Genomic DNA, 21,984 nt, shown 5'->3' on the forward strand with positions numbered 1-21,984 from the left:
CCTTGTAAGCATCTACAATGCTCGTGTAGACTTGATCCAGTGTGTTCTCCCCTCTTGTGGGGCAGGAGACATTCTGGTGGAATTTCGGTAGTACAGTTTTTAGGTTTGTGTGATTGAAGTCCCCCGCGACGATAAAAGCTCCATCTGGGTGCGCAGTTTGTTGTTCGCTGATGGCCCTGTAGAGGTCCTTCAGTGCTAGTTTGGCATTAGCGTGTGGTGGGATGTAGACCGCAGCGATGATAACATTCGTGAATTCCCGAGGCAGGTAGAAGGGTCTGCACCTTACCATGAGGAATTCCAAATCAGCCGAGCAGGATCTATCAATTATATCACTGTTGGTGCACCAGGCATTGTTGGTGTAAATGCACAAACCGCCTCCCTTGCTCTTACCGGAGTCTGCAGTTCTGTCGGCGCGGAAGACCGTGCGTCCTTCTAGTTGTATGGTGGTGTCAGGGATGCCATTGTTCAGCCAGGTTTCTGTGAAGATCATGGCGCAGCATTCCTTTGTCCTTTTCTGTGTGGTGAGATCCAGTTTGATCTCATCCATTTTGTTCTCCAGTGACCTGACGTTGGCCAGGAAGATACTTGGGAGGGAGGGTTTATGTGGGGCCCTCTTCAGCCTGTTTTGGATCCCTGCTCTCTTACCCCGCTTCTGCTTGCATTCCCTGCGCGGTCTGCGCATGTAGCAATTAGCATTATGACATCCACATTTTACAGTCAAACTTCCCCATAAAATTTTGCTTGGATAAAGAAAGCCTGTTTTGTTTTTGGGTCAAAATTGTCTGGAACGCTTTATAGCACAGCCGACAACAGTGATGTCATATTTCCCAGCATACAGAGCAAAAAGAATTGGATCATTTAAAAAAAACACAGGCTACTAAACTCGTTTTAGCAAAGCTACATGTAGTGCCGCAGACTTGGCCTTCTTTAGTCTCGTGAGTGAAATAATTAGATTGTTTGTCTCTATGGTATTTTACACTTTTCAGCTTGAGACACTTGTCATATGGGTGTCCTTCCACAACAGGCCCACAGATCGGGGCCTTATCAGGCTGAATAGTGACAAACGTGCAGGTGCACACACGGGCAGTTCATTCCCACACTTCCAAGCTCCCATCTAAATACTCCAGCTGCACCACAACGGAATGCTCTTCATCCCACGCTGCCCTATGCAGCCCAGCTGATACTGGCCTTTACTGATCGTAGGCCAGGGATGTGGCCGCCTGGCAATGGAGAAGGCGCTTCAACCTTGTGCTCGCGGAGCTGGCTTCTGATGGACCGCTGCAGGCAGCGGGTGGCAACTCCACAGTTGGCCTTGGCTCAGTGGGCAGCACCCTTGCCTCTGAGTCAGAAGGCCCTGGGTTCAAGCCCCACTCCAGAGACTTGAACACATAAGCTGACACTCCAGTGCAGTGCTGAGGGAGCTCCCTGTTGCATTGTCGGAGGTGCCGTCTTTCAGATGAGACATTAAACCAAGGCCCTCATTCCAGATGTAAGAGATCCCACGGTTTACTGTACATTAGTGGCCGTGTAACCGGGGTTCCTGCACCTGTGGCCATGCAACAGGGACTCCTGGATCTGTGGCTGTGTAACCGAGGTTCCTGCACCTGTGGCCGTGCAACAGGGACTCCTGGATCTGTGGCCGTGTAACCGGGGCTCCTGCACCTGTGGCCGTGTATGGGGCTTTCCCACCTTGGTAAGTATACCTCTCTGTAATCCGGACTTTTTGATCAACCGGCACCACGCCGGTCCCATCGGTGCCGGATAAAAAAGAGTTTCCTGTAGTTCTGATGTCCTGACCAACCAGCCTCTACCAGCAGTACTACAACAGTTTATTTGGCCAGTTATCTCATGGCTGTTTGTGGGATCTTGCTATGTTCAAATTGGCTGCCTACCTTTCAACAGTAACTACAGTTCAGAAGCACTCCATTGACATTGAAACATTTTGGGACGTCCACATGTTAAAATATATCTGCGCACACTGTGAGATGCTGAGGATTGTACAACGTAAATTTATTCTTTTACATTAACATGAATGTGTTTGATCACAATGGGAGGATATTTAATGGAAACATATCAGTGTTATTCTAACAGTGTGTTTGCACATTACATGGTTTCCCATCAGATTCTGTTAAAGAAAGACTTGCATTTCTATAGCGCCCTTCACAACCACTGCACGTCTCAAAGCGCTTTACAGCCAATGAAGTACTTTTTGAAGTTGAGTCATGGTTGTAATGTGGGAAACGCGGCAGCCAATTTGTGCATAGCGAGCTCCCACTAACAGCAATGAAACAAATGACCAAATGATTGAGGGATAAATGTGGGTCAGATCACCAGGAGACCTCCCCCCATTTTTCTTTGAATAGTACCACGGGATCTTTTGTGTCCACCTGAGAGGGTAGATGGGACCTCGGTTCAACGCCTCATCTGAAAGAGCGCACATTTGACACTGCAGTGCAGCACACCCTCAGTACTGCACTGAAGTGTCAGCGTAGCGTATCCGCTCAAGTCTCTGGAGTAAGTCTCAAACCCACAACCTTCTGACTCAAAGGCGCGAGTGCCACCCACTGAACCAAGGCTGGCACCTAAGTTGCTGCTTGCGGTCCAGCTCAATGCCAGGCCTGATACTTGACACTCCCTGCTCTACAATTCTCCCGACTGCAAGAAAAATGATTCACTCAACCATTACCCCACCCAGTAAATTATTTGGTTGGTCTATTCCAACAAGTGAATGTATCCACCATGTCCTTCAAAGTTTAATGGATTTGACCACAACTCAATAAATATTCCCACATAAGTATCATGTTACTAAATTAATAATTTCATAAATAATCCTGAATCATTAAGCACCAATAAATTGCTTGAGTCATACCTTCAGAGTATTAATCAAATGCAATTTGTTATCTTGAATTCTGTCTGATTCTCCTTGGCAAATTAGTGTTATAAATATTCTCCTCATAAATGACTAAATTACAATAATCCTTCTGGCATCTGATAGACTAGGATTAACTGGGTCAATTTCAAATTCTCATCAAGAAAATAAATCTCTAAGGCAATCTTTGGATGGGAAGCTGAAAACCAAGAACTGAAAATTAGATTCTGTGCAGATGCAATTGTGTTTCCTATTTGAATCCCAGGCTGCTTGTTCCAAACCTACTGATCGGCTTATGTTCCAGTTATAGTCTAACTGTGATGTTGATGCAAAAGAAAGAAAGATTTGCATTTATATAGCACCTTTCATGACCACAAGACGTCCCAAAGCGCTTTACCACCAATCAAGTACTTTTGAAGTGTAGTCACTGTTGTAATGTAAGAAAGATGGCAGCCTGGTGCACAGCAAGCTCCCACAAACAGCAATGTGATCATGACCAGATAATCTATTTTTAGTGATGTTGGTTGAGAGATAAATATTGGCCCGGACACCGGGGATAACTCCCCTGCTCTTCTTCGAATAGTGCCACGGGATCTTTTACGTCCACCCGGGAGAGCAGACGGGGCCCTCGGTTTAGCGTCTCATCTCAAAGTCAGCACCTCCGACAGTGCAGCACTCCCTCAGCACTGCACTGAAGCGTCAGCCTGGATTTTTGTGCTCAAGTCTCTGGAGTTGGAGCAGTGTCACTTTTCATGAATGGTGCTGTTAAAGTGTAAATGTGGCTCGAATCCAGAGTCGGGGCCTGAATTGACCCTGGATTAAATTCAGAGTCACTTCAGGTCCTGTACAGTCCACAAGTTTAGCACCGGTGTGAAGCAGAATCCGATAGACCTGTAGTGAGATTGCACCATCATGTTTCTTGTTGCTTAATCCGGGCAGAATCGTGCAGTGCAAAATGAGCAAGTGTCAGGTTCCCTTTCTCATTATTCTAGGGCGCAGGTTGATTCACTGTGACCGCTGACACTAGAATCTGATGTAGGCAAAGGGATATGACGTGACTTTCCGCCAATCACATGGAAGGTTTCACACGAGGGAGGTGGAACCCTGTAGAGGTTTGGGTATTGGTCCAGAGAGAGTGACTTCAGTGTACTTCCAGTCAGACGTTGGTCGCACTGTCTTGTGTTGTGGAATGAAGCGATCCAGTTCCTGACCCATTATAAACACAGGGGATGGACTACGAGGTTACTCTCAAGAAACCGGCTCCCCGTGTCTGTGATACAGTTGGTTTCCCGAGCATTTATATAATTCCAGGGAGCATTGATCATACAGAGAGCAGCTAATGGAGGGAAACCAGCACGACTCCTGTCGGCTGCACTCCTGCAATGTAAAAACACCTCAACTGTGCCAATTCAGTAAAAGATGGCTGGGGAAGAATTTCCCAGGTAAGTTCTCCTGTTCTACTGCCATCGATTTTAGGCAAGCATCTTATTAGGTGTACATTAGGCGTTGCAATCCAGGAACGAGATGATAGTTTTTTCTCTTCTCTCCTAAGCTCCCTTGAGGAGGACTGTGCTTAGAAATGAATAACTATGAGAGGGGATGAAAGCTAGAAATTAAATTGATGAAATCTTTCCGGAACCATGTCTCGTTGAGGACGAGACTGCACAAGTATCGTAAAATGTAGACTTTCTTTCATTAACACTGCAAGCACATTATGGTTAAAATAATAGCCAAACAGATGTTTCGTGACAGGTTCTTAGAAAAACACTGTCTTGGAAACAGTTGATTGGGTTAACTTACAGCGACTGAGAATCCAAGCTGAACCCATCACTTGGCTGCTCACACTGTACAGTACATTTCCTAGGCCTCCAGATGGTGCTGTTTTGTAACAATCGTGTTCGGCACATGTTGCAATTCATTGAACAGACGGAAACACTGGGCCTGAATTTGTGATCGGAGGCTTCCTGCGGGCGGAGGCCTCCGTTCATCAGATTTTCTACGCATTTACCTGGTGGTCCGGGAGATACGGAGACCCGCGACCCTGGGCCTCTCCTGGTAGAAATGCGCAGAGGCCCACGTATCCCAGGGGGGCGCAGGCGGTTCGCAAGCGCCCCTGGGATCACGTGGGCCGGCCCAACCAATGAAACAAGGGAATCCCCCTTCATACTTATTGGAGTTCTGTATGTACAGAACTGTCATAAGTAGGAATGGGGATGACTTAAAAAATACACAAACACATGAAATACATTTTTTTAAATTACATATTTAAAATGAATTAAAATGACATTTAATTAAATATTTTAAACAAAAATGTAATTTTTAGAATTTTTTTACCTTATTGGACGGTTTTTAATGTGTAAGTGAGTGTTAAAATTTTATTTTTCTATTTTTTAAAACTCTTATGCTGCTAAGAGCAGGCCTTACACTGCTTTCACCAGGTGTAAGAATTCCACGGCCTTTCAGCGGTCGGAGATTGGGCAAATAGCGTAGCTCTCCGCCCGCGGAGGCCCGTCTCCCGGGGATGCGGAGGATCTGTCAAGAAGACTCTTGACAGAGCGCAAGTGCCGGGTTTCAGCACACGCGCTTCGCACGCCTAAACCTGGTTGCAAAATAGGGCCCATTAATGGTGACAAAATCGAGAGAATTGGAACCATTTTCTTCCAGTTTTCTCCCCCACCTCCTAAATACACTGACCCTCAATGGAACACAGTTTCACGGCCCTGCAGGACCTTGCCCAAGTAGTATTACTTAACGTGTGAATCTAGGCAATGAGTTATTCGACCGTGGAGGGTTTCACAATCGAGCCCCATCTTGTTTGCACCTGATGTACACACGTGCATTTCCCATCAGGAACGCGAGCTCTAACTGACTTAGAAGAACATGAGAAATAGGAGCAGGAGTCGGCCATACGGCCCCTTGAGCCTGCTCCGCCATTCAATAAGATCATGGCTGATCTTTGACCTCAACTTCACATGCCTGATTCCCTTAGTGCCCATGAATTTAATGATCTCAGTCTTGAATATACTCAATGACTGAGCCTCCACAGCTCTCTGGGGTAGAGAATTCCAAGAATTCACAACCCTCTGAGTGAAGAAATTTCTCCTCATCTCAGTCCTAAATGGCCGACCTCTTATCCTGAGACTATGTCCCCCTAGTTCCAGACTCTCCAGCTGGGGGGAAACAGCCTCTCAGCATCTACCCTGTCAAGGTCTAAGCATTTTATATGTTTCAATGAGATCACCTCTCTTCTTGTAAACTCCAGAGAATATAGGCCCAATCTACTTAATCTCTTCACTGAACAGTCCGCTCATCCCAGGAACCAGTCTGGTGAACCTTCGTTGCACTCCCTCTATGGCAAGTATATCCTTCCTTAGGTAAGGAGACCAAAACTGTGCACAATACTCCAGGTGTGGTCTCACCTAAGCCCTATATAATTGCAGCAAGGCTTCCCTACTCTTATACTCCAACCCCCTTTGCAATAAAGGCTAACGTACCATTTGCCTTCCTAATTGCTTGCTGTACGTACATGTTAACCTTCTGTGATTCGTGTACAAGGACACCCAAATCCCTCTGCCAACATTTACCAGTCTCTCATCTCTTTAAAAATATTCTGCTTTTCTGTTCTTCCTACTGATTTCTCACCACCCCCCACCTTTCCCAGGTGGAGGATGAAAGGTTTTAATACAAGAGGTTACAGGATGTGTCATCGGATCCCCTAGCTTTCAAACACGTGAGCCGAGTGACTGCCGTGTGATACAGAACATGTAACTTTGTTTTCCAACTCATTCTCGAGGGCAACCGTCCAGGTTTCAGCAAGTGACGTCAAAGGGTAGTACAACAAAAGTCCTCTTTCTTCTACAGTAGCACACAACAGAGAGTCTTGTCCTGAGTTGCTCACCGAATTGCCTAACTGGTTGTAATGCTCATTAGTATGTGCCTCGGTGTTGGGCAAGTGATTTAACAAAGCCTGCATTGACTGTACTTCCCTTCCGATCGTGTTGGAATGTTTTAGCCTTGGGGTGGAAGCGTGATCTCCAGTGTGTGACGTCTGTCTTCAGCCTTTGGTGGTGATTTAACTCAAACTCGCCCTGTTAAGAAACTCTTTCTAACGGCAGGCGGGTCGGCAACCAAAGGAAAAGAAAAGAAAGTAAGACTTACATTTATATAGCCCCTTTCACAACCTCAGGATGTCCCAAAGCGCTTTACAGCCAATGAAGTACTTTTTGAAGTGTGGCCACTGTTGTAATGTAGGAAACACGGCAGCCAATTTGCGCACAGCAAGCTCCCACAAACAGCAATGTGATAATGACCAGATCATCTGTTTTAGTGATGTTGATTGAGGGATAAATATTGGCCAGGACACTGGGGATAACTCTCCTGCCCTTCTTCGAAATAGTGCCATGGGATCTTTTACGCCCACCTGAGAGAGCAGGCGGGGCCTCGGTTTAACGTCTCATCCAAAAGACGGCCCCTCCGACAGTGCAGCACTCCCTCAGCACTGCACTGAAGTGTCAGCCTAGATTTTTGGACTCTCGGGGAATCAAGGGATATGGAGACCGGGCGGGAAAGTGGAGTTGAGGTCGATGATCAGCCATGATCTTATTGAATGGCGGAGCAGGCTCGAGGGGCCGTATGGCCGACTCCTGCTCCTAATTCTTATGTAAGTCTCTGGAGTGGGACTTGAACCCACAACCTTCACACAGGTTTAAGATAATTAGCCAGGCCGGAGAGATGAGAATTTTTTTTTTAACGCTGTGTGTTATGATCTAGAATGAAAGAATAAAATGAAACTGCCTGAAAGCAGATTCAATAGTAACTTTCAAAAGCAAATCAGATATGTACTTGGAATGGAAACATTTGCAGGGCTATGGGGAAAGAGCAGGGGAGTGGGACTAATTGAACAGCTCATTAAAAGAGTTGGCATAGGCACGATGGGCCGAATGGGCTCCTTCTGTGCTATAAGATTCGATGATTCTAAGTGAACTGTTGAGATAGCACCTCAGCAGATTTTTCTCCACTGCCTGGCAACAGTGTCCTGAATGCTCGGGCTCTTAAAACGCAGAGGTTTTTTTTTAACTTGCAGCTGTCTAACTCATGATCATTAATGTCTAGTGTTGTTCCCTCTCCTCAGGTCGCACGAGCTTTTATGAGCAGTACGGTGTCATTTGTGATGTTATTCAGAACCACCTGACGGAAATTCTGACATTTGTCGCCATGGAGACCCCAGTAAACATCAGCGACTCCGAAGCGATCCACAGAAACAAAATGAAAGTGTATGACAGCTTGGAAAAACCCCACAAGATGAGTGCTGTCATTGGCCAATATCAAGCGTACAATGCCGAGGTCAGACACGAGCTCCAGAAGCCAGCTGATTATACAAGCGCCGTCCCAACCTTTGCTGGTAAGTATATTCGCTCCTGAACTCCCACCCCCCACCGCCCCCCCCCCCCTCCTCACTGAGTAACGCAGCCTTTAGTGGGATATATCAGCTCTCTTGCTGTTCACCTTGATATGATGGCATGTTTTGGGGTGCAGAGCCACTCACGCACCACCTTTAGCATTCCTACTTCACCGCCACATTGAAGATAGTGGCTTCCTATACCCAGTTGGTTCCGGACCCGACCGGCAGATCTGAGACTGCAGTGCAAACCCGCTCTGCTGCAGGTCACCAACAACAACAACAACTTGCATTTATAGCGCGCCTTCCGTGTAGCCAAACATCCCAAGGCGCTTCACAGGAGTGTAATCGGACAAAAATTGACACCAAAGAAGGAGGCGTTCGGACAGGTTGCCCAAAAGCTTGGTTGAAGCGGTAGATTTTAAGGAGAGGCTTAAAGGAGGAGAGAGAGGAGGTGAGGGCCGAGACGGCTGAAGGCACTGCCGCCAATGGTGGGGTGAAGGAAGTCGGTTCCAAAGGGCAAATTTTATCAGGGGCCATGGAAAGTAAGTGAGATTGCCAATTCCCACTTGTTTGCCCTCCTGGGGGATAAAGTCACAAATAACAGACTGAAATGTTTGATGTACATGCATTGTGACATCCCCACCATATAAAATCCATGAGTTGAGGTTGGGCTCTGGAGGTGGCAGAGTAAGGAGGCCCTGCAATCCCAAAGTGAACTCAGGACTGATTCACACTAAGGGTGGAGTACAAAGGCACCTTTAATTTCCGCTGGGCTCTAATTTGAGTCAGAAGGTTGTGGGTTCGAGTCCCACTGCAGGGACTTGAGCACATAAAGCTAGGCTGACACTCCCAGTGCAGTGCTGAGGGAGTGCCGCACTGTTGGAGGGCCGCACTGTTGGAGGTGCCGTCTTTCAGATGAGATGTTAAACCGAGGCCCCGTCTGCTCTCTCAGGTGAATGTAAAAGATCCCATGGCACTATTTCGAAGAAGAGCAGGGGAGCTATCCCCGGTGTCCTGGCCAATACTTATCCCTCAATCAATATCACTAAAACAGATTATCTGGTCATTAACACATTGCTGTTTGTGGGAGCTTGCTGTGCGCAAATTAGCTGCCATGTTTCCCACATTACAACAGTGACTACACTTCAAAAAGTACAGTACTTCATTGGCTGTAAATGGCTTTGAGACGTCCGGTGGTGGTGAAAGGCGCTATATAAATGCAAGTCTTTCTTTCTTTAATGCACTGGTTAACAGGCTCACTTTAAATCCCTGTCTGCATTACATTAACACAGGCGTTAATGTCATTTCTTTTAAAGCAGCACGTGGAGGATTTTAAACCCCTTGGTGACCTCCAGCCACCAGCATGTCAGAGAGAGTGACATCACTCCGAGTTATCTCTCGGTGCAGCAGTATTGCTGGTCACTGATGAGCAAAGGTACCCGTTCATTACCTCCCTGTGCGGCACGCTGCAGTTGGTATTTTTTTTAATTCATTCCTGGGATGTAGGCGTCGCTGGCGAGGGCAGCAGTATTGCCCGCCCCTAGTTGCCCTTGAGAAGGTGGTGGTGAGCCGCCTTCTTGAACCGCTGCAGTCCGTGTGGTGAAGGTGCTCCCACAGTGCTGTTAGCGAGGGAGTTCCAGGATTTTGACCCAGCGACGATGAAGGAACGGCCGATATATTTCCAAGTCAGGATGGTGTGAGGCTTGGAGGGGAACTTGCAGGTGGTGTTCCCGTGCGCCTGCTGCCCTTGTCCTTCTAGGCGGTAGAGGTTGCGGGTTTGGGAGGTGCTGCCGAAGAGGTATGAGTGAGGCAGGGCCATGAGGAGCTGAAGCTGGAAGAATAGTAATTTCACGTAAAATGGATCCAGACAAAAGAGGAAAATATTCCTTCCAATCTGTTCTACAGGAGCATTTGTGAAGCCAAGTTATTTTCGAGTGAGCTCACCAGTAACTGGATCAGTAAAATAAATCTTTCAGTACTGAGGCACTGCTACTGGCCACGTTGTGCTGATATGTTGATGAACGGTAGTCAGCCCTCTGTATCAGTCCATGACACCTGGGATGGACGACCTGCACTGGAGGTTAAGGTTGATCAAATGATAAAGTTGCCCCGTCGCTCCCTAACCAGAATTATGTAAGAAACTTTAATAACTTTTTTTTGGGGCACTCTATTGTAAACTTGCCATTTCATCTGAAAGTTGCTTCCAAGTTTGCTGAGTTGCTTTTTAATGAATCCATTAGGTTATGCAGCAGTTACTGGCTGGGTGCTTTTTATATGCATGAAATGAAATTGGTTTAAATTGACTCGGGTATCAGAGGAAGCTAATTGGAACATTCCCAGTGGGGGGTGGGGGGGGGGAGGTGGCAATGTACTTTTCAATTTTACACAACGCACATGTTGCCCTGCAGTGCGAGCTGTGTCGCTTGCAGTGTTTTCCAGAATTTGTGTTAAGTCGATCAAAATAAATAAAAGTCTTGCGTCGGGTGCTTGGGCATGGACGTATGTTCTGGACCGTGGGAATATTCTCAACGTATCTGTGAGCATGCTCCCGCTAATTAATTATTTTGGCTGCGCTGTCCCCTTTAAGGGGCTGCGCGGCCCCCATTCAAGATGCCGTGCATGCGCTGTTTTTTTTCCCGTTATAAAGCCATTGAGCGGCCTTTGCGGGATCTCCAGATCCCTGCACGACCACCGCGCAGCACAAAGGTGAAACATTGTCTGTGAGGAGCAGAAACCTGATTGATTCAAATCTCCGATTTTGTTAATCGCTTTTTCTCATTGTTTCTAATTTTCCTTCCATTAACCCTAAATGCAGCCAATGAACACCACCAAAGTGACCAATCGGAATGCTGAAATGACTGACCCCGAGCTTTCCTCAGCTGCCTGATAGCCAGCCGAAAATTTACATTTATAATATAGCAATTACACTCACAATTAAATCATTTTGAAGAATTCACTAAATTTTAGCTATAACTCTGTAAAGTCCCCTCTCTCTTTGTGGCCTGGACTAGAGTTTTGCTGTCTTCCCAGAGCTTTCAACCTATACTGAGACAAATATTTCACACAAAATCCCAATTTACGCCATGGTTCAGTTCACAGGGACCCCTTGTTCGTGTTTGGTACAGTGCAGAAAGCTCAGATAACTTTATCTTCCATCAATATCAATATGAATTGATTGGCTGCTTTGGTAGATACTTTTAATGAAGGTAGAGTGTCAGCCGTGGCTCAGTGGGCAGCAGCCTTGCCTCGGAGTCAGAAGGTTGTGGGTTCAAGTCCCACTCCAGAGACTCGAGCACAAAAATCTAGGCTGACACTCCATTGCTGTACTGATCTCCGCTGCACTATCGGAGGTGCCGTCTTTCGGATGAGACGTTAAACCGAGGCCCCGTCTGCTCTCAGGTGGACGTATAAGATCCCATGGCACTATTTCGAAGAAGAGGGGAGTTATCCCCGGAGTCCTGGGCCAGTATTTATCCCTCAACCAACATCAATAAAACAGATTATCTGGTCTTTGTCACCTTGCTGTTTGTGGGAGCTTGCTGTGCACAAATTGGCTGCTGCGTTTCCCACATTACAACAGTGACTACACTTCAAAAGTATTTAATTGACTGTTAAGCGCTTTGAGACGTCCGGTGGTTGTGAAAATCCAAGTTTTTTTTTTATTGGCTGCATTTTAATGAAAGACAATATAAGTATAAGATAGTCACTAATAATCCAATAGGGAATTGGGGAGAAACTTCTTTACTCAGAGAGTGGTGAGAATGTGGCACTTGCTACCAATGTTCCCTCTAATTTTTTTTGGGCCCGCGCGGCCCCTTTAATGGGCTGTGCAGGTCGTTCAGAATTCCGCGGAGACGCGGTTTTTCTTTTTAAAAGCCGGCTCATCGGCTGCGCCGGAGCTGCAGAGCACCGCACGTGGCCGCACAGCTTAAAGGGAACATTGCTCGCCACCACGGGGAGTGGTTGAGGCGAATGGCGTGGTTGCATTTAAGGTGAAGCTAGATAAGCACATGAGGGAGAAAGGAATAGAAAGAAAGAAAGAAAGACTTGCATTTCTATAGCGCCTTTCACGACCACTGGACGTCCCAAAGCGCTTTATGGCCAATGAAGTACTTGACGTAAGAAAACTACTAGGCACTTGGTCTAAGCGTTAAACAAAGCTTTAATCAACTGTTTTACAACATGGAGGTCTAGTTGTATCCTTCACTAGTTCCTGTTAAGAATGTCCTGCGCAAGCTGGGCCCGTGCCCGAGTATTTATACTCTCCCTGGACATCGCCACCCGCAGGCCGCTCAGTATTATTTCATAAGTCTTTCTTTCACGAATGACTGATACATGTCAGTACTTTTTGAAGTGTAGTCACTGTTGTAATGTAGGAAATGCGGCAGCCAAATTGCGCACAGCAAGCTCCCACAAACAGCAAAGTGATAATGACCCAGATAATCTGTTTTTGTTATGTTGGTTGAGGGATAAATATTGGCCCAGGACACCGGGAATAAATCCCCAGCTCTTCTTCAAAATAGCGCCATGGGATCTTTTATTTCCACCTGCGAGAGCAGACGGGGCCTCGGTTTAACGTCTCATCTGAAAGATGGCACCTCCGACAGTGCAGCGCTCCCTCAGCACTGCACTGGGAGTGTCAGCCTAGCTTTATGTGCTCAAGTCCCCCACAACCTTCTGACTCGGAGGCGAGTGTGCTGCCCACTGAGCCACAGCTGACACGAAGGATATGCGGATGGGGTTAGATGCGGTAAGGTGTGGAGCATAAACACCGGCACAGACTAGTTAGGTTCAATGGGCTGTTTGTGTGCTGTAAATACTTTGTACAGTAATAGTGTATAATTCACACAGTGAATTAGGCTCATTTGTACTGTGCCAATAACCACTTTCTTCTCTTGGAACATCTGTCACAGTATCTTGTAAAATCATTGCAAGTGCACATCAAACTCTGCATGCTTCATTCAAAGTATCGTGGAAAAAAAACATGATAGTACTGGGTTGTCCAAGCAATTGTGCAGTGTGCTTCCTTGGTTAGAATGTGGAATTCTCTGCCACAAACCCATTATTGAAGAAGAGTCCATGAATTCTTGTAAAAGGGAATGAGCCAGTTGCTTAGAATCACAGGGGGAAAAGTTCAGTTAGTTTGCGCCTCCCGTTAGCGCCTTAAGAGGGCGCTAATGGGGCGCAAAGCAACTAGCGCCCGGGCGCGGAGATGTTTGCGCCGCTCGCGAAATTAACTAGACATTTTGCGGCGGCGCTAAACACTGCCGCCACGATCTCCTGCGCCGGCAGATCGTGACGTCAGTCGAGTGCGCAACGCCCCGGACCGGATATTGAGTGGCGCCCCCTGCCTTACCGCCTGCCGCTAGCAATGACAGGTTGAGGGGAGCGTTTTGCAGTCAGAAAGGGACTGGGGGAGCGCTATTTAAAGGCGACCGCTTCCTGCCTTTTTTTGTTGGTGACATTTTTGCACCACGCATTCTGAGAGAGAGAGAGAGAGACTTCTGGAGAGATTCGACGCTGTGTGAAGGAGTTTTGGGTACTGAGCAGCACTTTGCAGGTTTATTTTGATTTGCCCTTCCTTGCTTCGCCAGCGCTCTGAGGTAGCACCTTGCTCCTCGGCCTTTGCGCCTTAAGACAGGTGTGAAGCGCCTGATTTAGTGCTCCAATCCCCTCCAGGGGCGATAAAAGCCAAGTTTGCCGTCGGAGGTGATAATTAGCGCCAGGCGCTAAACTTTGCGCACGGCCGATAATGGCGTTCCAAACAGGGCGATACTGAATTTTTCCCCCATAGAATCATAGAATGGTTACAGCACAGAAGGAGGCCATTCAGCCTGTCGAGTCCGTGCCGGCTCTCTGCAAGAGCACTTGGAGTGCTTGGAGGAAAAAAAGAAAGAAAACAAAGAAAGACTTGCATTTCTCTAGCGCCTTTCACGACCACCGGACGTCTCAAATCACTTTACAGCCAATGAAGTACTTTTGAAGTGGAGCCACTGTTGTAATGTGGGAAATGCTGCAGCCAATTTGCACACAGCAAGCTCCCGCACACAGCAAGCTCCCACAAACAGCAATGTGATAATGACCAGATTATGTTTAGTGATGTTGATTGAGGGATAAATATTGGCCAGGTCACCGGGGATAACTCCCCTGCTCTCCTCCGAAATAGTGCCATCGGATCTTTTACATCCACCTGAGAGAACAAACGGGGCCTCGATTTAACGTCTCATCCGAAAGACGGCACCTCTGACAGTGCAGCACTCCCTCAGTACTGCACTGGAGTGTCAGCCTAGATTTTTGTGCTTGGAGTGGGACTTAAACCCACAACCTTCTGACTCAGGCAAGAGTGCTACCCACTGAGCCACGACTCACACTGAGCAAGTAGAACATTAACGGGTATGGGGGAGCAGGCAGGAGAGTAGGATTGGATTAGATTGCTCGTGTAGTGAGAAAACTCTAGCAGACTTGGTGGATTGAATGGCTTGATTCTGTGCTTTGACGTTCTACGATTCTTCTTAAAATGGGCCTTTAGTGTAAGAGTAAGCATAAGGAACAGTGCGCAATTAGCTGGGGATAAATCATCGTCTCCTATTTTATCTGCAGGTTTCCTCATTAATTGTGTTTACACAGCTCCATGAGAAAGCAGAGCGTTCATACATTTCACTGAAATGGACACACTTGTGACGTAAGCAAAGAGTGTTCCCTTGACAATCGTGTGCTTTCTGGTATTAGTCACACTGGGATCGCTGCGTTTTATGTCTGTTCACAGAAAAATCATTGGCATTTAAAAAAAAAAAAAGAATCTCATCCAAATATTTCTGTGTTAGCAAATATGCTGCAGGAAGGGAGTGGGGGGATGGGTCAAAGGGCACGATTGGTGAGTAAACAGATTATAAAGACAAATGTTAAAATATTGAATACTACACGGTGTAAGCACTGCCAAGAAAACAAACTTAGTGAAGGAGCAAATGATTCTCAATCGAGATTAAGGTTCCTTCACTAACCACTGGATCAGTAGTAGCACCGAGTCTGAGGCAAGCAGTACACCAATGGTTAGAGAAGCTTAAGAACTACAAAGAAAGACTTGCCTTTATATAGTGCCTTTCACGACCACTGGACGTCCCAAAGCGCTTTACAGCCAATGAAGTACTTTTGAAGTGTAGTCGCTGTTGTAGTATAGGAAACGTGGCAGCCAATTTGCGCACAGCAAGCTCCCACAAACAGCAACGTGATAATGACCAAATAATCTGTCTTTGTTGTGTTGATTGATGGATAAATATTGGCCCCAGGACACCAGGGATAACTCCCCTGCTCTTCTTCGAAGTAGTGCCATGGGATCGTTTACGTCCATCTCAGAGAGCAGACGGGGCCTCGGTTTTAACGTCTCACCTGAAAGCGGGCACCTCCGACAGTGCGGCGCTCCCTCAGCACTGCACTGGAGTGTCAGCCTAGATTTTTGTGCTCAAGTTTCTGGAGTGGGACTTGAACCCACAACCTTCTGACTCGGAGAGCGTGCTACCCACTGAGCCGTGGCTGACGCAGCTTAAAAAGGTTAAAGTATTAAACGATATAGACAAGGTGAAACGACAATAACATTAAACTAATCTGGTTAGGCTGGAGGACATGAATTTCAATGAGTGAAAAGTAAGTTTAAAACCATTAGCAGAAATGTCATTACTCAAGACTAGCAAATGTCAGGCAGGTTCATGGATTAAATGCCATTAGGGTGTTCAAAGTGCAGTTGGATGCTTGACTGGGAGAGCTAGAGTACGGAAGAGATGGGCTAAATAGCCCTTTCCTGTCATGACCTTTGCTTACATTGTTGAATGACACTGAGCCTAGACTTAAGTGAAGTCTAGAGGCTGGTCCACCTCTGTTATCCAAGGTACTGACTTGGATAGAGAACTGGTTGGCAGACAGGAAGCAAAGAGTTGGAATAAACGGCTCTTTTTCTGAGTGGCAGGCAGTGACTAGTCGGGTACCGCAGGGATCGGTCCTAGGACCCCAGCTATTCACAATATATATAAATGATCTAGACAAGGGAACTAGATGTAATACAGGAAACTTTTTTTTATCTGGCACCGATGGGACCGACGTGGTGCCGGTTCATCAACAATTCCAGATAACCGAAAGCTATAGTAAAAGATACGGAGCTCAGAGCTCTGTATAAAGCAACAAACCCTGTTGCTTAGCAACAGGTTCAGAACAATGGCCACAAGCTCCAAGCGTCTCTGTAGCTTAGCAACAGCTGCAGCCACACCCTTGCGCAGCAACAGATCGAGGAAGGCAAGTAATGAAACTTACCTGAACCTACTCCTGAATTTTGCCGGTTAACCAAGATTTCCGGTTATTTAGGTGCCGGTAAATCGAAAGTTTCCTGTATCTCCAATTTTGCAGATGACACAAAGCTGGGTTGGGCGTGTGTGCTGTGAGGAGGATGCCGAGAAAATCCAGTATGATTTGGACAGGTTGGTTGATTGGGCAGAAGCATGGCAGAGCAGTATAATGTGGATAAATGCGAGGTTATCCACTTTGGTGGCAAAAACAGGAAGGCAGATTATTATCTAAACGGCAATAGATTGGAAGAAGGGAAGTGCAACGAGACCTGGGTGTCCTTGTGCACCAGTCGCTGAAGGTAAGCATGCAGGTGCAGCAGGCGGTTAAGGCAAATGGTATGTTGGTCTTCGTAGCGAGATGGTTCGAGTACAGGAACAAGGATGTCTTGCTGCAGTTGTACAGGGTCTTGGTGAGACCACACCTTGTGTATTGTGTGCAGTTTTGGCTGCCTTATCTGAGGAAGGATGTTCTTGCCATGGAAGGAGTTCAGTGAAGATTCACCAAGCTGATACCTGGGATGGCAGGAATGACGTATGAGGAGAGATTGGGTCGATTGGGCTTATACTCGCTGGAGTTTAGAAGAATGAGAGGGGATCTCATTGAAACATAAAATTCTAACAGGACTAGACAGACTGGATGCAGGAAGGATGTTCTCGATGGCCGGGGAGTCCAGAACCGGGCCACAGTCTAAGGATAAGGGGTAAGCCATTTAGGACAGAGATGAGGAGGAATTTCTTCACCCAGAGAGTGGTGAACCTGTGAAATTCTCTACCACAGAAGGCAGTGGAGGCCAATTCATTAAATATATTCAAGAAGGAGTTAGATATATTTTTTAAGGCTGAAGGGATCAAGGGATATGGGGAGAAAGCAGGGACAGGGTACTGAATTTGGATGATCAGCCATGATCTCATTAAATGGCGGAGCAGGCTCGAGGGGCCGAATGGCCTACTCCTGCTCCTATCTTCTATGTTTCTGTGTATCTATCAGTGACAATCCCAGAATTTAAAACCAGTACATGAAGTGCAGACCTGTGTCAGGAGACCATGGGAGGACAATGTCCCTCTTTGGAAATCAGAAGGTAAAGACGACAGGGCCACTAGCGACTGAGCAGCCAATGATTGTTGGGCGCATCAATAACTCCAGGGTGGATTTGGAAGCGGAAGAATTCTGCTTGGTCCCAATCCTCAACAGAAGAAAAAAATGGGGAATCGGCAGTCTTAAATACCAAGATATTTATATTCCTGAACATAGAGCCACGTTGGAGATGACATTAAAGATAAAAATCTCCCAGGAAAAACTTCACTGGGCTTTTAAGGGGCAATCCGCGAGGAAATTTTAGGCTTCTCCTGCTCCCGGGCTTCCCTTCTCCCCCGACTGCGAGGCCTTCCCCTAGCCCCTCCCAACCACTCCCGAGTGCTAGGGACCATTCCTTTGGTTCCCTAGCACCCAGTAGTCCGCTCTCACCCGCAGCCCCAGCTGTACCTTCCACCATGTTCGGGTGGGAGACCTGAATGGGCCTATGCTTATCCACGCCATCACTAAGACCGCCTATTTCCGCCTCTGTAACATCGTCCGTCTCCGCCCCTGTCTCAGCTCATCCACTGCTGAAACCCTCATCCATGCCTTTGTTATCTCTAGACTTGGCTATTCCAACGTACTCCTGGCTGGCCTCCCGCGTTCTACCCTACGTAAACTGGAGGTCATCCAAAACTCTGCTGCCCGTGTCCTAACTCACACCAAGTCCCGTTCGCCCATCACCCCTGTGCTCGCTGACCTACATTAAGCAACGCCTCGATTTTAAAATTCTCATCCTTGTTTTCAAATCCCTCCATGGCCTCGCCCCTTCCTATCTCTGTAATCTCCTCCAGCCTCACAACCCCCCGAGATATCTGCGCTCCTCTAATTCTGGCCTCTTGCACATCCCCGATTTTAATCGCTCAACCATTGGCGGCCGTGCCTTCAGTTGCCTGGGTTCTAAGCTCTGAAATTCCCTCCCTAAACCTCTCCGCCTTGCTACATCTCTTTCCTCCTTTAAGATGCCCCTTAAAACCTATTTTGTTTGACAACACTCCTCTGAAGCGCTGTGGGACGTTTTACTACGATAAAGGCGCTATATAAATACAAGTTGTTGTTGTTGTTATGCAGGTGGGCCCTGGAGTTAAAATTTCCCCGGCCTTACACTGCTGAGTTCGGGTTGGTTTGCTGTCCGCCTCGGCCCCCTGCCCACACGAATTCCACCCAAGTGAAAAATGGGGAAGTTTAGAAAAGCTGCAAATCTCCAGCCTTGAAAGGTTCTAATGCAGAAGAAAAAATTCATCCCGAGCACGATTTCAAGTTAAAGCACAACAGCACAAGGGGACATGGGTACAAAGTTTAGGATTGATCTCAGGAAACTTTTTTTTAAAATTCATTCATGGGATGTGGGCATCGCTGGCAAGGCCAGCATTTATTGCCCATCCCTAATTGCCCTTGAGAAGGCGGTGGTGAGCCGCCTCTTGAACCGCTGCAGTCCGTGTGGTGAAGGTGCTCCCACAGTGCTGTTAGGGAGGGAGTTCCAGGATTTTGACCCAGTGACGATGAAGGAACGGCGATATACTTCCAAGTCAGGATGGTGCATGACTTGGAGGGAAACTTGGAGGCGGTGGTGTTCCCATGCGCCTGCTGCCCTTGTCCTTCTAGGTGGTAAAGGTCACGGGTTTGGGAGGTGCTGTTGAAGAAGCCTTGGCGAGTTGCTGCAGTGCATCTTGTAGATGGTACACACTGCAGACACGGTGCGCTGGTGGTGGAGGGAGTGAATGTTTAAGGTGGTGGATGGGGTGCCAATCAAGTGAGCTGCTTTGTCCTGGATGGTGTCGAGTTTCTTGAGTGTTGTTGGAGCTACACTCATCCAGGCAAGTGGAGAGTATTCCATCACATTCCTGACTTGTGCCTTGTAGATGGTGGAAAGGCTTTGGGGAGTCAGGAGGTGAGACACTCGCCACAGAATACCTAGCCTCTGACCTGCTCTTGTTGCCACAGCATTTATGTGGCTGGTCCAGTTAAGTTTCTGGTCAATGGTGACCCCCCAGGATGTTGAGTGATTAATAGCTGGGCTGGCCTCTTCTGGAGAGGATAGTGGAGTCAAAACCTCAGGAAGTGCCCAGGAGGAGATTAAATGCTGTGATGGGGGTGCAGGGACTGTAGGCTGCTGTGGAAGGATAAAGTCGATAGGCCGATCGAGCTCTTAGTTTTGAAATGCATGTGCAGGATGCAGAACATAGCGAATTAAACCACAGGGTGTCCATGGGCCTAATAATTGACAAACACCAGAGCCAAGAGTTAATTATAAGCCTGACTTAAAAGATGATTTATTCCCCAAACCACTGCTTATTTTTGCGATCTTTATGAATACCATCCAACTCGAAATCCACAATGAGGTCAACACAAGCTTGATAGAGCCAGCATCTGTGCTATTCCAATCTGAAAACAAAATAGCAAACCTTCCTTTGATGCATTTTAAAGGTAATTTTGTGGGGGGGCTGGGGGCGGGGGTTGGTGGAATTGTATTATTACATCAGCAGGTTATATGCATAATAGGAAGCAGTGGTTTGGGGAATAAATCATCTTTTAAGTCAGGCTTATAATTAACTCTTGGCTCTGGTGTTTGTCAATTATTAGGCCCATGGACACCCTGTGGTTTAATTCGCTATGTTCTGCATCCTGCACATGCATTTCAAAACTAATTGATTTTGTGATATAAAAATAGAAAATGCTGGAAATACTCAGCAGGTCAGGCAGCATCTGTGGAGAGAGAAACAGAGTTAACGTTTCAGGTCGATGACACTTCGTCAGAACTGGAAAAAGCTGGCGAGGGAACAGGTTTTTAAGCAAGTGTGGGGGCAGGGAAAGGGGGGAGGGGAGGAAAGAACAAAGGGAAGGTCTGTGATAGGATGGAAGGCCGGAGCGATTAAGAGATGGTGCGAGGCAAAAGGAGATGGAAATGGGACAAGTTAAGAAATGAAAGATGGCTCTAGATGAAGTGTAAATGACAGAATGAAGGACAGCTGCCATGTGGGAGAGAAAAATAAAAGGATGGGGCCCGAGGTTATGATCTGAAATTGTTGAACTCGATGTTGAGTCCAGAAGGCTGTAAAGTGCCTAATCGAAAGATGAGGTGCTGTTCCTCGAGCTTACGCTGAGCTTCATTGGAACGGTGTAAGAGGCCGAGGACAGAGAGGTCAGAGTGGGAGCGGAGGGGAGAATTAAAGTGACAGGCGACCGGAAGCTCGGGGTCACCCCGACGGACTGTTTTTTGTGATAGTTTGTTGTGGAACCAAGAAGTATAATTCTGCTCTCTTTGCGGTAAAAGGCACCGCGTCTTGCTGGGGTACAGCTCCACGGGTGCCAGCGTCCCTCTGATTTGGACTGAAAAGGCCCATTCTTTGTGCCCAAGCCTAGACGGTGATTGCCAGTAGGCGATTAGCCCATGGAGGACATGAGGACCGAGCCTGACCTGGCTGTGGTTTGATGTCCACTCACACAGTTACCAGCAGCAGTCGCTGGGTAACAGTCAGGAGTGGAAAGCGTGGGCGTTCTCTCTCTTCCACCGAGGCTGCTCAGCAAGAAGTGTTGAGGCCACTTGCAGCACCTCAATTGTTGCCCCAGAGAATTAAAAACCAGGGACCTTCTGATCATCATGCCTTACTGGCACACTGGACGGAACTTTTACTCATTAAGCCACTACAGGAGGTCGTCTTCTCTACAATAGGGTGAGCTTGTGTTCTTTATACAGCACATAGTGACGGAAGAGAAATTTTAGCCGCCTTTGACTACGTAAGAAAGAAAGAACTTGCCTTTCTAGTGCCTTTCATAGAAACATAGAAGATAGGAGCAGGAGTAGGCCATTCGGCCCCTCGAGCCTACTCCGCCATTTAATGAGATCCTGGCTGATCATCCAAATTCAGTACCCTGTCCCTGCTTTCTCCCCATATCCCTTGATCCCTTTAGCCTCAAGAAATACATCTAACTCCTTCTTGAATATATTTAATGAATTGGCCTCAACGGCCTTCTGTGTGGCAAAGAATTCCACAGGTTCACCACTCTCTGGGTGAAGAAATTCTTCATGACCTCAGGATGTCCTCAGCGAATGACATACTTTTGAAGTGTAGTCACCGTTCCCTAGTCACTGACTCCATCCCTCTCCCTGGCAACTGTCTGAGGCTGAACCAGACTGTTTGCAACCTTGGTGTCATATTTGATCTCGAGATGAGCTTCCGTCGACATATTGGCGCCATCACTAAGACCGCCTATTTCCACCTCCGTAACATCGCCCATCTCCGCTCTTGCCTCAGCTCTTTAGGTGCTGAAACCCTCATCCATGCCTTTGTTACCTCTAGACTTG

The 21,984-nt window shown here is 47.2% G+C and overlaps 1 protein-coding gene across 1 annotated transcript in view; it reads left to right on the plus strand.

Annotated features, from left to right (window-relative positions):
- Positions 1-21,984, plus strand: part of h6pd (hexose-6-phosphate dehydrogenase (glucose 1-dehydrogenase)) — a 94,240-nt gene that overhangs the window by 61,900 nt on the left and 10,356 nt on the right. Inside the window, exon 4 of the mRNA XM_085967358.1 lies at positions 8,001-8,270. Coding sequence (XP_085823484.1) covers positions 8,001-8,270 — 270 coding nt within the window. The remainder of the gene's footprint in view (positions 1-8,000; positions 8,271-21,984) is intronic.

The sequence above is a fragment of the Somniosus microcephalus genome, chromosome 25 (assembly GCF_052327205.1).
Source record: "Somniosus microcephalus isolate GS21.2 chromosome 25, FLI_Smic_1.0, whole genome shotgun sequence".
NCBI lineage: Eukaryota > Metazoa > Chordata > Chondrichthyes > Squaliformes > Somniosidae > Somniosus > Somniosus microcephalus.